The 16,078-nt window shown below is 42.8% G+C and overlaps 1 protein-coding gene across 2 annotated transcripts in view; it reads left to right on the forward strand.

Annotated features, from left to right (window-relative positions):
• Nucleotides 1-7,139: 7,139 nt before the first annotated feature.
• Nucleotides 7,140-16,078, forward strand: part of TBC1D2B (TBC1 domain family member 2B) — a 41,553-nt gene continuing 32,614 nt past the window's right edge. For both annotated transcript variants that reach the window (XM_075857657.1, XM_075857658.1), the window contains exon 1: nucleotides 7,140-7,912. In XM_075857657.1, coding sequence (XP_075713772.1) covers nucleotides 7,568-7,912 — 345 coding nt within the window. In that variant the 5' untranslated portion in view covers nucleotides 7,140-7,567. The remainder of the gene's footprint in view (nucleotides 7,913-16,078) is intronic.

Consider the following 16,078-nt stretch of genomic DNA (forward strand, 5'->3'; position numbering starts at 1 on the left):
TCATGTCCGCGGCAGGGAAAAAGCTAGGAGGTGTTGTATCAGGCCCACCAAACCACCAAGCTTTCCCCTCTGCTCTGGGCCTGATCAACTAGGTTCCACCATAGTTAGCTCTTTTATATGCTAGTTCTTGTTATTGGATTATTGCCACCAACTTTGACTGAATTTTGACCATGTATGCTGCCAGCCCTGACCTCCTGCCTGTCTTCAGTTATCACCGTATTCTGCCTGCTTTGACCTTCGGCCTATCTGAGTGAACATCTGCCGCCTGTCCTGCCTACTGCTATTCTATATTGCTAACTGTCTTTGGTGCTGTGTTCACGCCAGCCACTGCCAACAGAGACTGCTGTGGGGGTAGCAACCTGGGGATTCCAAGCAGCCAAGTCTACATCCCTGTACGGAGGTTAAAGGGTAAAAACCTAAGAATCCCTTAGACTCTGCACCCCAGATTATCCCCACACCAAATCTTTTGGAAATATAGGGGGTTCACACCATCCTCTGCTGGCCTCATAACAAATACTTCAGGATCAATACCATAACAACATGTTTCTAATTCCGATATTACTTTACTAAAAACCAACCTATGTGCAAGTGCTTGGATTATTTATTAAACCTGGGAGAACCTCATGTCATTGATATGCTGATAGAAAAGAACATTTTAGGTCACAAACAAAATAAAATAGGTGCTTTCCATTGGGGTTTCCGTACTTCTAATTGATAAAATAGTGCAGAATGCAGTGCTATTCTTGCTGCCAAATTGACAGAAACTGGAACCCATTATAAGACAATAGGGGCCGTTTGGATTGTCATACAATGGATGTGGGAGAGCATCATGGCTTCCTTGTGAACGGAGTCTTTTAAGTAATGAAATTGGCATAATATTTTCTAGAAGGGTAGCCAATTATTTTTTTTTCTAAAGCAATGTATTTTTTGTTAACAATGTATAAAAGATCTTACAATATGCATTTGACCCTCAAGCTTTGTTTTGAGGGGGTTATAATGTTACTGACCTTACTTTGTGTTGAATTGGTTTCTTTAGAAATGTTAAATATTATGATAACAAGAAAGAGAATTGCGTTAAAATTTGTTGCAGATTCTGAAGGTTGAGGAATTGCAGAATCTGCTTTTAGTTGCTAATTCTGTAAATACTTCTGCTACAAAATGTAACTCAGCTGGTTTTTAAATTCCAAAATTGTTCTTATTTGTTTCGGCACAGAAAATTCTATATGTGCTATATGTATGACAGGACAGCATAAGCATGTTAGAGATCCTCTGTAATTGGAAAGACTATGGCCAGGCTCACAAACACAGTTTTGATGCCTTGTTTGTGGCAGTTTTTGGCCCAGTTTTTAAAGCCAAAGCCAGAAGTGGATCAAAAAGGAAGGAAATGTTTAAAAAAACAGACTAAGGCCGGATTTACACGAGCGTGTGCGTTTTGCGCGCGCAAAAGGTCCATAACAGCTCCGTGTGTCAGCTGCGTATGATGCGTGGCTGCGTGATTTTCGCGCAGCCGCCATCATTATGACACTTTGTTTGTATGTTTTTAAACAGAAAAGCACTGTTTGCATTTATAGTTAGTTTTGACTGCTGTTGCGTGAATCACGCGCGTCACACGGAAGTGCTTCCGTGTGCTGCGCATGATTTTCACGCTCCCATTGACTTCAATGGCTGCGTGATGCGCGAACAACGCGCAAATACAGGACATGTCGTGAGTTTTACGCAGCGGACTCGCTGCGTGAAACTCACGGACAGTCTGCACGGCCCCATAGACTAACATAGGTCCGTGCGAGGCGCATGAAAATCACGCGCATTGCACGGACGTATATCACGTTTGTGTAAATAAGCCCTAAAGTATATATTTTCTTTTGTGTCCACTCCTGTGTTTGGCTCAAACAACTAAGCCAGAAACTGCATTGTAAAAGTAGTAAAATATAGAAAAAACTATATATATTTGGTATCGCTGTAATCATATTGACCCACAAAATAAAGTTAACATGTTGTTTTAATTGCATAGTAAATTCCGTAACAACGAAGCGCCATAAACAATGGCGGAATCGCTATTTTTTTCATTTTCTACCCCACAAATATTTTTTTTCCTGCTTCCTAGTACATTATATGGCACAATAAATGGCGCTAGGAAAAACTACAACACGTCCCGCAAAAATCAAATCCTCATAGGACTATATCGACGGAAAAATACAAAAATTATGGCTTTTGGAAGGTGAGGAGGAAAAAACGAAAATTAAAATCTGATAGTTGTTTACGACGAGAAGGGGTTAAAGGCTAGGAACACCTTCGAAAGTAATTATTTTAAAAAAAAATATCAGTCAGTGTGTTTGGGGCAATTTCCAAATTTGTTTTTATTGAAAATTATTTGTACTTTTTGAGATACAGCTGCTCTGTGTCCTGTATGCAAAGCAGATGTATCATTCGCTGAGTCCTTTACCTGTCAGACCCACAGGACTGACGGGTTCAGTGTGAGTGGCTCCTGCATGTCTGATCCACCTGTAATCTATTACATCTAAGTTATTAACTTAGATGTGATGAATAACAGGTGGATCCATGCAGGATCCACTTTCACTGAACCCATCAGTCCCGTGGACCTGACAGGTAAAGGATTCAGCGAACGATACAGCTGCTCTGTATACAGGATACAGAGCGGCTGTATCTCAAGAAGTACAAATAATTTTATTCGAAAATTGCACCAAACACACTGACTGATATTTTTATTAAAATAAATAAATCACTTTCGAAGGTTTACATAGCCTTTAACATTGGGCAGTTAAAATAGTGATGATAAGATTTAGTTGGTCCTAAACACTGTTGCAGTTGACTTCTACAAACTGTGGCTTGTTAGTGACATATGTTTAAGGATGAGGCCCCATGGAGCGGTATTGACGTGGTCGCGATGCGTCCGACAGTGAACTGGCGCATTGTACAGCACGGTTGTCAAGTTGCTAATTAATGGCCACGCGTCATTGCAGGTAAAACGGCTATTTACCTGCAAAATCGTGCAGCCATTAATGAATACACCCTTTATGACCGCACGATTTTGCAGGTAAACAGCCGTTTTACGTTTTAGGCCCCATGCACACAACCATAAAAATCGTCCGTAATTACGGACCCATTCACTTCTATTGTCCACGGACACTTTCCCGTTTATTTACGGGAAGGAATCCGGGCCGTAGAAGTGTACCGCAAAAGATAGGACATGTCCTATCTTTTGCTTTTTACGGTCCATGCTCCCATGCTATGTAAGAGAGCACAGAGGGAAAATACGTGCGGCTGTCCGTGTCCGGTTGTTACGGGCATGGCCATGTACATGAGGCCTAATTCCCAACAACACGCGGCTATTAACTAGCAATTTGACAGCCGCGCCAAACACAGCGCCAGCGCGGCTGTCGGATACATTGCGGACACGTCAATGTCACTCCGTGGGGGCCATTTACTGGGACCCTCTGGCTACTAGTCATGGGAACATAGCTAGTATTTGAGGACTGGACCTATACATAAATGCTTGTCTGATGTAAATGTGATACGTGTACTACTTCTACAGTTTCTCTGAAAACATGTCTTAAAAATCAGCAACTATGAAATACATGCCCCAGAAAATGCTGTGATTATAATAGTGAACGCAGTACATGCTCCACATTTTTTCAATATACTGAGTAGGCGGCTATGTTGGGTAACCTTGAGGCAAAAGGGGCGTTTCCTGACATGTTTTAGTCAATATTTGTATTATTTTCTTAGAACTTTACATTGTGTCATTCCTCTGTTATTCCTCCTAGAAATGTATGAATGAATTTCCCAACAGGGTGTTGAGAATTTCCCAACTTAGTGAGAATGTGTAGGGACACACCTCTTTGACAACGGGAATAGAAACAGGCAGTTGTTAATTTCTTCATAAATATCTAGGAGGAATAACAGAGAAATGGCACAACGCTATTAAGAAAATATGTTCCAGAATTTTTATTTCACAAGGAACAAAAATATTTCCTAAAATAGACATGTCAGGAGGAGTGAAAGGTCCTCCTTAAAGAGGCTCTGTCACCAGATTATAAAATCGCCTACATAATCTGATCGGCGCTGTAATGTAGATAACAACAGTGGTTTTTATTCTGAAAAACGATAATTTTTGAGCCAGTTATAAACCATTTTAGATTTATGCTAATTCATTTCTTAATAGACAACTGGGCGTTTTTTCATTTTTTACCAACTGGGTGTTGTACAGAGGAGTGTATGAGGTTGACCAATCAGTGACCAATCAGCATCATACACATCTCATTGTTCCAGCCCAGCTTCTTTCACTGCACACACAGCGTGATCTCGCGAGATCACACTGTGCTGTCATTCACAGCGAGATCACACTGTGCTGTGAGTAAGTCTCACAGAAACTTTACCGAAGTGTCGGGAGTGTGAATAGACATCGCATCCTGGCTGGAGGCAATGTCTATTCACTCTCAAAACACTTCAGTAGAGTTAGGCCTCATTTACACGAGCGTATTATACGCGCGTGCGACGCGCGTGCTTTTCACGCGTGTCGTACGCACCTATAATAGTCTATGGGGCTGTTTAGACGATGCGTGAATTTTGCGCTGCGTGAGTGCGTTGCGTAAAACTCACGACATGTTCTATATTCTTGCGTTTTTCACGCAACACGCACCCATTGACTTCAATGGGTGCGTGAAAACAACGCATGCCACACTGACGGTCCTGCGTTGCATGCGCGAAAATCACGCAAGAGCTGTCAAAAGGATGAATGTAAACAGAAAAGCACCACGTGCTTTTCTGGTTACAAACATCCAAACGGAGTGTCAAATTAGAGATGAGCGCACCGAACTTCACCGGGTTCGGCCGAACTCGTTTTAACCGAACCCGGCAAAAAATGTTCGGGTACGCGACGTCAGGAGACAGTCACTGCCCACGGTGCTGAAAGACTTAAACTGTTTCAGCACCATGGACAGTGACTTTCGATCACAATATACATATACGTGTAAAAAAAAACAGAAGTTCTGACTTACCGATAAGTCCCGGCTCCTTCCTCCAGTCCGACCTCCCGGGATGACAATTCAGGCCAAGTGACAGCTGCAGCCAATCACAGGCCAAGCACAGGCTGCAGCCAATCACAGGCTGCAGCGGTCTCATGGCCTGCCGCGTCATCCTGGGAGGTGGGGCCGGATGACAAGAGAGGGACGCGTCACCAAGGCAACGGCCGGGAGACCGGACTGGAGGAAGCAGGCAGTTCATGGTAAGTGTGAACGTCTTTTTTTATTCACAGGTTGGTGTATATTGTGATCGGCATTCACTGTCGAGGGTGCTGAAAGAGTTACTGCCGATCAGTTAGCTCTTTCAGCACCTTGGACAGTGACGGGCGTCGACTAGCCTCATCTCTATGATGGCGGCTGCGCGAAAATCACGCAGCCGCGCATCATACACGGATGACACACGGAGCTGTCAATTGCCTTTTGCGCACGCAAAACGCAGCGTTTTTTTGCGCGCGCAAAACGCACACGCTCGTGTAAATGAGGCCTTAATGTGGGAGACAGTGACAGCACAGCGTGATCTCACGAGATCACGCTGTGTTTGTGAGTACAGCTAATCATGAATGGAAAGAAGTGTATGACGCTGATTGGTCACTGTCTTACACTTCTCTCTACATCGCCGAGTTGGTAAAAAGTCAAACATGCCCAGTTGGGCATTAAGAAACTAATTAGCATAAACCGAAACTTGCTCATAACTTGCTCAAAAATGACAATTTTTCAAAATAAATACCACAGCTGTTATCTACAGTACAGCGCCGATCAGATTATGTAGGAGATCAAGTGAATAGCAGCAGAGCTACAGTACGTCCGCTATGCTATGTACGGAGCCAACTGCTTCCAGCTCCGTACTTCGCACGATGGGCAATAACATCTGGCCACTGGTGCGACTGATCGGTGCGGTGTCCGGGTGTCGGACCCGCACCGATGATATACTGATGACCTATCCAGTGGATAGGTCATCAGTTGTCCGGAAATGGACAACCCCTTTACAGTAGTGATTGATGCGGAAGAGGGGAGGAAACATGGGGTTAATTATAAAAATTATTGTCCATCCAACAGTTATCATGGTGAACCTCCAGTTGTGATCTGACATCGAGTGTGGAACGCTGTGCGATATAGTTGCCTTGGCAACATTACGATTCCAGAGATATCAATAATTAAGTATTAATAATGATAATAAATAATTAACAGGACTGGTGCACGACACTCTCCGGCATTACAGCTGACACAGCGGCTGTAGCCTTTCACCGCGCCCGACGCAGGTTTACCAACATGAATTTTTCTTTTTCTGGACAATTTATCCAAAAATCATGGACAGGCAACATTATTTACAGACAAATTGTAAAACCATAATGAATCATAAAGATTGCAAGTAATATATCTCTATATCTAAGAATAGTGATATAAACATTATCAACACGTACTGTAAAAAGATAACTACAATCCTAATATTCTAGACAAGCTCCGCCAACTTCCAAAATTATTACGTAGGCGTCAATTTTTTTTTACGAACACTGGGAAAAACTGCTATTTTTACGGACTGTCCAGGAATTTACGGACAGTTGGCCATCCTGGCAAGAGAGCTCAACTTGTGGTACTATTTTAGAGACTGAGCAAGTAAGGGGCTATATCCTGAAGCTCCTGCCTTGGGGGCTGGCAAAAAACTGCAATTTGACCGCAACATGTGAATAGACCCTTATTAGAAAGCTTGTTCTGCCTCTGATAAAAGGCTTCCTTGCCCCCTCACAGAACTCGTCCTCTGGCGTTGCAACCATATATACATGCTCCAGGCTCCCGGTAAATGTTTATTATATTCATTTGTGTGGAAAGAAATGCAATGATGCCAGTGCGCTCCAACGTTACATACGTGGCAATGCTCTGCACACTATGGGTGGAAACGCTACTTCAAGATTTATTTTGCAATGGTCGTGATAGTTGGCTAAAATCTGGCCGCTACCATTTTTTGCAATAGGGAAATGCACGCCCCTCGCAAACTTAATTTTATGGCACCGCTAGGCATGACGGTGAATGTAGTTTCGTACTTAGGATCCATGCTCAGGTTTTAACAGACGTCAAACTACAATTACCATGAAGCGTTCTGCTATCTTGCAGTCATGGGATGCGGCGGAGGGCGCAGAGTGAGGAGAGCGGAGAGTGTGAATGAAGCGTTAGGGAGTCAAGTCGTGAAGAGCGTCTCGGGCTGTAGTCCTAGTAGTCACTGCCTGGAGCCAGGTTGCAATGTGCGGTGGCTCTGAGATGTAGAATGGGCGGGACAGGCTGGGCAGCAGAGGACATGTATTGTGACCACATTTGCAGCTGACAGGCTCTAACCTATAGAAGGAGTGAGATAGTGTTTGCTTGGTTGGAGCTCACCATATAGTATTAGAGTTGATCTCTCATACAGATTGTCATTGCAGCTTTCTGACAGCTGAGGATTGGTGGGAAGTTCCAGCTGATCACTGACTTGCAGCAGAGTGCAGCCACATGCCACTGTATGACTGGGCACCACTGCCCAATGGGAAGATCTGATGCCAGAGATAGCAGAAATGCCAGGTGTGCAAGACAGAAGAGGTAGTCAGGACCCTCCCACTGAAGATCACATGACTTCATCATCTGGAGAACCCACCAGAGAATCGCCGCCCAGACTTTGTGGACATCTGGCTAAACTCTCCGGAAAGGGACCCTTAAGGAGTTTCAAGGGTCGTTGGTTTGTGTTTGACCCCCGAAGGTGCCACCTCTACTACTTCAAAAGTCCACAGGACACCCAGCCATTGGGGCACATAGACATTGGCGGTGCATCCTTTAGCTATGACTTGGAGGCCGATGAGGGTCAGTTTGAGATCCACAGCTCTAGAAGGGTATCCATCCTGCGGGTAAATATCAAGGCGGTATTGTCATTTATATGCATCTTTTTATCATATGTTGCCACTTGTGTGATTGCGTTTTGTCTGACTGGATCTGACCATAAATCTTCTTCGAACCTATTTTTTATATTTTCTAAAGTAATAACGCACTGCTTGATAGCGTTCCTTCAGAAACGCAGAGTAAGGGAAACTGTCCGCAAGATCATAACTGCGGACAATATGACTTAGCAGCATTATCTTGCCGAATGTCTGATGTACGTCTGTTTATTGCGTTGCTGAATTGAGTGGACTTAAAGGACTAGTCTGCTTTGGACGATCCCTTTTTGATAGAAGGATCCACTGATCATTGGGTGTCTGTCTGGCCACGCAATGTAATCTGTTGGGGGAATACTGACAGCGAGTGTTGAATTTCCCTGCAGCGCCATCATAGGGGAAATGAAGCATTGCACAGTGCCCAGTGAAATCAACGGGCTATCTGTATAATACATGCCGGGTCCAACTGAATGATAGACGTTCTTTTTAGCTTCTCTAAGGCCAAGGCATGAGGGTCCTGAACTGGTGACTCCCATATAATAACTGAATATTCCCTGATCGGGTTTGTGAAAACAGGTTTTATAAACTAAACAACCCTTTTAAATCTATTACTGTGGCCGTACACAGACCGGAAATAACATTCAAGAGTGACAAAGTTCTGCTCAATGTTGTGTTCACAGAAAAGACCAACTTCCCAATTTTCTTTTGGGTCCTGTGTACCCAATGACACATTTCATGTATGATGTTAGAGATTGCCACCGGACATAAAAATAACCAATCTATAAAGGATCTCTTCTATAAAAATTGTTCATATAACACATGTCCGTAGCGACCAATCAGATTCTAGCTATTATGTTCCTAGAGCGTCTTTTAAAAATAAAGGTAATCAGTGGTTTTCCCATCAGGGACATTTATGACATATCCACAGGATATTTTGTAAACGTCAGATAGATGCGGGTCCCATCTAGAAGGGGCCCCCTAAACCCCGTTCTACCAGTTTGTGTTGCGGCTGAAGCAGGTGATTCCCGACCATGAATTACGGAAACAGCGTAGCTCGCATGCTGCTTCTGTAACTACCATTCACAACTATGGGAGTTACGGAAACAGCGAAGGTCATGGTCATCACACGCTTCAGCCGCAACACAGAATGGTAGAACGGGGTTTAGGGGACCCCGTTCTAGAAAGTGGTGCGGACCCAGAGGTGGCACCCGCACCTATCTGACATTTTTGACATATCCTGTGGATATCTCATAAATGTCTCTGATGCGAAAAATCCCTTTAATAGTTGCTATGGCCGTCACTGACTCTTAAGGGAAGAAGAGGCTTCCATGTATAGTGAATTTTACAGAATATAAACCACTATATTCCTGGCACACAGTGGTATACAATAGGAACCATCGCACAATTCCATAGGGAGACCATGAATATGACAATTGCAGCGCCTGTTCCATATAAGAAATATCTGTGCAAGAGTTACAACATTTCTTTGGGGCTTGGAGTTTGTTTTTTCTATTCAAAACAGGAAATCCTTTACTACATTAGTAAAGGGCACAACAGGAGGGTCCTCTGGACAGTAACCGGAGATATTTTGGTGTGTTCAGGTCTCCAGTAAATATGGAATTGTTTGCTTTGGACATCGTATGTAAACTGGTCTGAGCTGTTAGAGGCAGCTCCAATAGTTTGCATTATAATACAGTTTAACTCCTTCCTGCCGCAACCATTTTTCGGATTTTCATTTTTTCCTCGCCACCTTCCAAAAGCTCTAACTTTTTTTTTTTCTTTCAATAAAGCCGTATGCGGGCTTGATTTTTGCAGGACGAGCTGTAGATTTTAACAGCACCTTTTATTGTACTTGGTAATGTACTAGGAATACAATTCTTTGTGGGGTGGAATGGGAAAACAACAGCAATTTCAATTGGGGGGGGGGGGGTTAGTATTTACAGCGTTAACCGTGTGGTAAATCGACATGTGAACTTCATTCTGCGGGTCAATACAATTATGGCGATACCAAATTTTATATAGTTTTTTTTAAAAGTTTTACTACTTTTACAAGGGAAAAAAATAAAATTTATTTTGTATCGCCATATTCTGAGAGCTATTATTTTTTTTATTCTGTCGATTTAGCGGAATGAGGGCTTATTTTTTGCGGGGTGAGCTGTAGTTTCTATTGGTACCATTTTGGGGTACATGAGACTTTTTGATCAATTTTTTTTTCCATTTTTTGTGGGAGATGAAGTGTCCAAAAAAACAGCGATTCTGGCGTTTTATAATTTTTTTTTCTTACGGTGTTCGCTAATGACGGTTTAAAATAATGTTACATTGTGATAATTCAGACTTTTATGAACACGGCAATACTAGTTATGTTAATTTTTGTTTTGTTTTTTTACACTTGAACCAGCGATCTCCTAGGGGACTTGGATCGCTTGCACTATATACCGCAATACTAATGTATTGCAGTATATCGTGATTCTGACAGGCACCTATTAAGCCCAGCTTAATGGGTGTACAGAGATTGCAGACGTGAGAACCCCCAGGCTCCCATGATGACCATTAGCACCACGTGATTGGGTTACGGGGGTAGGGGGCGATGGTACATCAGAGGGTGCCACCCCCTCATTCTAACAGGTTAGATGCCGCTTCGCTATTGACCGTGGCATCAAAGGGGTTAAAACGAGCAGGATCCCACTCGCTACACTGAAGTACCGACATGCTCGTTCTATAGAGCTGGCTCAGTCCATGGTCCGCCCCATACTCCCCCCACCCGATCTCCATTAAATAAATATAAAACAAAAACCCAGAGTGGGAAAAATGTAATCCTTCACCAAATATAATCCAAAACAAAGTGGTACTGTGTTCAGGATTTAGTTCCTGTTGGGCAGTAAAGTGTTTGTTTTAGGGTTAATGAATAAAGAACGTTAGATCTAGAAACTGTGCATTGTATGTGTGTGTGGATAGTTAGATTATATGGCGAGATAGCATATATACAAGAGAGAGACGGATAGTTATCACTCCGGTATTTCATTAATAACCGTGCCATCGTTTATTATAATATCACTAGGATAGGCCGCAATTTAACGATTTGTTAGGGACCAACCTTTGGCAACCAATCACTAGGACGCTGCACATGTAACAACACCGCACCACTTGCTTGCATTGGGCTATGTTACAGTTCTCTGTTGCCTGAGAGCAGTGCTGTGTAGAGAAAGTGCTTTATTCTTCATTCTCCCAGTGGTTGAACCCCCACTGAGCAGTAAATTGTGGCATACCCTAGTGCCATGCCATAACTTGTGTGTGGGAAGTCCCCTTTTTAAATGGGTTCTCCAGGGTTTTCTTCCAAAACCAATGTCACACGTGCATTTCTGCACATAGGAGATCATACGGGAGAGTGAAACAGCCCTTGTGGCCAGTTTCTTCATGCATGCTCTGTAGAGGAGCAGAATTGGGACACACATGCCGTATTTTATGGAGGTATTCCCCCCCCTAGAATATCTCTACACAAGTACCATAAGGTGGCACACGAAGTTCAAACTGCTCAGTGTTAGGGCTGGCCGATTGATCAAATTAATTTGATTAATTCACACTCAAGGCCTCTGACAATTCTGTTTTTTAACAGTCGTTGAATCGATTCTGTAGTCCCGCCGTGCTGCAGGAGGAAGCTCCGCCTCGTCACTTCCTGGTCCGCCCCGTTCTGTCTCTGCTTCCCCACGGAACTGCTGTTCTATAGTGACCAAAATGATACAGTACTGAACAGCAGTTCCGTGGGGAAGAAGAGACTCCTAGTATATAGCCACACCGCCCTGTAGATACTACCCCTCCTGCAGATCGCAAAAAACATCCTCCCTTGCAGATCGCACCATCCCCCCCGTGTAGATCGCAGCACCACCCCCTTGCAGATAGCGCCGCTGTAGCTCCCACTAGGAGCCGAGTGATAGCCCAGGTCAAAGTGTCGGCAACCTCTGGCCGGGGATTCAGCCCCTAGTGGCAGCTACAGTGGCCGCTATCTACAAGAGGGATTGAGTGGCGTGCTGCGATCTACAAGGGGGGGGGGGGTGAGATTGCGATCTACATGTGGGGCTGCGATCTACAAGGGATGGGGGGGGGGGTGCTGCGATCTACAAGGGGGTGGGGTGCAATCTACATGGGGGGGTGGGGGTACGATCTACAAGTGGTTCTGCGATATACAAGGAGGGGTGTTGTTGCAATTGGGGGGGTGCTATCTGCAAGGGTGTGTGACACTATATGGGGGTGGCACTGTCACCTATGTGTGGGCCCTGTGTCACTATCTACAGGGACATTGCGGCACTATCTAAATGGGCACCGTGGTGTTTTCAGGGGATCGGGTAAAAAAAAAAAAAACCTGACAAAGGAAATCCATTTGGCGAGACACTGATGCAAAATGGACATGAGATTCAGTTTTTAATGGCCATTTTTTTTTTTTCACTTTCGTGTGATTAGTATAATGCCAGGAGTCCCGATCACATGTACTGTGTTTGGGCCGGAAAATCGAGCTGACACACAGACAGTTTTTCACGGTCCAATCACGGTTGTGTGAATTGGACCTTAATGTCATTTTATTTAAAACCCCATGGGGCCGGTACTGACAGGGTCCTGCTCACACTTCAGACACTATGATGTAATCTCGCCCCAGAGTGCCCGCGTGGTGCTATCTACCTGGCCCTGCTGCAATTTACACTGCTCTCGCCTGCAATGTCGGAGACCGGCTGAGGGGGTGACGGGCAGAGAGGGATGTTCGTGCACGCAGCGCATCATTGATTATAGATTCTGTTAACCTGTTCCCTGCCGGGGAAGAAGTAAGATATAATCAATTCGATATACATTTTTCCAATAGTATGTCTGATAAAAAAAAATAAGTATTTGCAGAGGTTAAAAGTTGTGATGTTACGTGCAATTATTACAGCAATGTATGTTAAAAAGTTATTTATATAAAGAAAATAATTGATTAAACTATCCCTTGGTATTTTTTTCAGTTTATTTAACAGTAATAAGAAAATCAAGATTGAAATCGAAAATCGCCCATAGGGTCAAAAAAATCTAGATTTTATTTTTTGGCAAAATTGCCCAGCCCTACTCATTGTACATGACTCACTCTATGGCAGGCAGAAGGGGTTGTCCAGGATTAGAGAAACATGGCTGTTTTCTTCCAGAAACAGCTTAACACTTGTCCATGGATTGTGTAGGGTATTGCAACTTATGTGATCATAGTAGTACACAACTTTTGCACAACATACGGATATATTTTTTTCTTTTTTTCCCCACAATTTTGAAAATCGTGGCACAAAACCAAAAAGTGTCTCCTGTGAATTTACCCATTGGGACACTTGTAACAGCGCTTCTCATTCAGTCTGTTCACAGAAGCATATTTGACATAGGAAGTGTATGTGTACATTTGTATTATGTCTCAGTTCCTTAAATGTGGGTTCACAACCTCTCCTGACTGACAGTGATCCCTTTAAAATTTGCAATACTGGGAAAAATGCAAGCTTTATCTGTTGGACTATATATGTGATTATATATAGACGTCGGAAACAGACAAATCTTAATCCGTCACCACCTTTTGGGATTGAATAGGTTGTTTTACCATTGTGAATGCTCAGTCTTCTTTCAGATGCATTTTTTGTGTTGAAGGAATAATTTGCAAACTCTCTAGTTTATGTTCACAATAGCCCTATGATTCCTTGTATTTTAAAGAAACTGTCACGTTAAAAATGCAGTCCAACGTGACAGGTTCCCTTTAAGGGGTTTTTGCTGATATTGCAAGTGATTGCATATCCTAGCAATATGCCATCACTTCTTGATCGGTGGGGATCTGACTGCAGGGGCTCCCACCGATCCTCAGAATGAAGGGACCATGTCACTGGAATTTGACAAATCTTTGACATGGAAAAATAATATTTACATATGTCAGTGGTTACCTGGCGTTAAAAAAAATAAATAAAAAAATTAAAAATAGAAAATAAGTTGTATAAAGTTTCAGGCTCTTTATTCCTTCAATTTTTCTCATGTGGAGGTGTCCCTCCCAGTAATACATGATGGAAGTACGGCCAGGATCGGAGTTAAATGCCGCGGTCAATAGCAACCGCGCCATTTAAATGGTTTGACAAGCCTGATATGACTGTATGCCTATTTGGCCATGCCTCTGGGTTGCCTGTCAGTTTTACACTGACCGGCAGTAACGCTTTGTTATGCTAGGTATATCAAAATCTTAAATCAGTGACCAAAGGATCGCTATGTTTACTAAAAAAGAAATAAGTCCCATATACCCCAAAATGGTTCCATTTAAAACTACTTCTTGTCCTGGAAAAAAACAAGCCTACATTGACCAAAAAATGGATCACTCTCGGATTGCGGTGATACAAAAAACTATTTTCTTTTAAAAGTTTTTTTTTTTATTGCGAAAAAGTAGTAAAACATAGATTTGTATATATTTGGTATTACCATAATAGTAAAGGTAACATTATTTACGCCGCATGGTGAACGGCATGCATTTAAGTTGCTAAAAACAATGGCAAAATTGCTATTATTTAATTTCTCCCCAAAAAAGTTAATAATAGTTAAATTATATGTACCCCAAAATGTTACCATTGAAAAATACAACTCTTCCCACAAAGAACAAACCCTCCTACAGCTATGTCGACAGACAAATGAAAAAGTTTTGCCTCTTGGCATGTGACGATGAAAAAAAAAATGCTCCCTTCTCGCACTCGGAGCTTGCATGTCGTGGTGGTTTAGCATGCGCCCATCGCTCCATTCAATGTCTATCGGGCTCATGGAAACATTCGGCTGTTTCTGTCATTCTCATAGATTTTGAATGGGACGGCAGCGCAAATTCTCAACCACCGCTCCATTCAATGTCCTCATTGCGGTTGAGCAGTGAGAAAAACGGGTTCAGGACCCCCAATCTCACGATCTGTGGGGGTACCAGCGATGGATCTCCCAGCGATCAGACCATTATCACCTGATAATGCCTGGTCGTTAAGGGGTTGAACATGCAGTCCGGTTTGCAGGCCAGCATATTATAGCGCAAGTGTTGCGGAGTAGATTAATATATAGACTTGTGGCTAAATCTTCAATACAACATGTAATTCAGTCATGTAAATCCCTGCTCATTCCTTGTTTAGGGGTCTCAATTCCTGAATGATTGACAACAATACAAGTATGCATACACAGATAACTGTCAATCAGTGATTAGGACCGCCCACTGGACTCCCAAGCCCAGAATGAGCAGAGGTTTAAATAAATAAAATAAAAGTTATATGTAATCTTTCCCCTCAAAACGATATCAATCTCCTCAGCTCCTCCTGCTCTACAACATGAAGCCTGCAGATTGATTGTTCTGCAGTTTCAACGTGGCAAGTTCAAGTTAGATCCTTTTTTAATGTTTAGAAACAAAGTACAAAGGATCCTAATGTGAGATAATGGATACTTTCCATTCGGATGTGTTGCTCTATTGACTTCAATAGTAAAAGTAATAGAAATCTGGTCAACAAGTCAAGTGATGGCATTTGCCAATAGAAAATCCTATTGAAATCAATGCGGTATTGTTCTGGAAAAACTATTTTATGTAGAGACAAGTAAAATAATATAATGCGAATAAAACCTTATTGACCGATACATAAAAGCCTTTCTTTAGATCCTGCATATTTGATGATTATAGTATGCTACAATGCGTTAGGCCCCATGCACAATTAGACCGTAATTTTGATCCGCAATTACGGACCAAAATACTGATCTATTCATTTCTATGGCCAACGGACACCTTCCCGTATAGTTACGGGACGGTGCCGTAGAAAGCATCCGTAAAAAATAGGACATGTCCTATTTTTTTAATTTTACGGACCGTGCTCCCATACTTTATAATAGAAGCACGGCCTACAAATGTGGGCGGCTGTCCGCAGCCAGCCTTGCCTGTAATCACAGGCCATACACACAGATACGACTGTTTGCAGGGGCCCTAAATATACACTTCACATTGGTCTCTGTTATTTACACTTCTGTCACTTAGCCCTTCAGAATATGAAGACTCAATAATTCACTTTTATACTTTTTTTGCATCCTGTAGACTGTGAGGCTCCATTATAGCACCTTTAAACCTGCCTCCACAAAGTGTATTTTTTTTTTCCG

Source organism: Rhinoderma darwinii, chromosome 3, assembly GCF_050947455.1.
Source record: "Rhinoderma darwinii isolate aRhiDar2 chromosome 3, aRhiDar2.hap1, whole genome shotgun sequence".
Classification (NCBI taxonomy): Eukaryota; Metazoa; Chordata; class Amphibia; order Anura; family Rhinodermatidae; genus Rhinoderma; species Rhinoderma darwinii.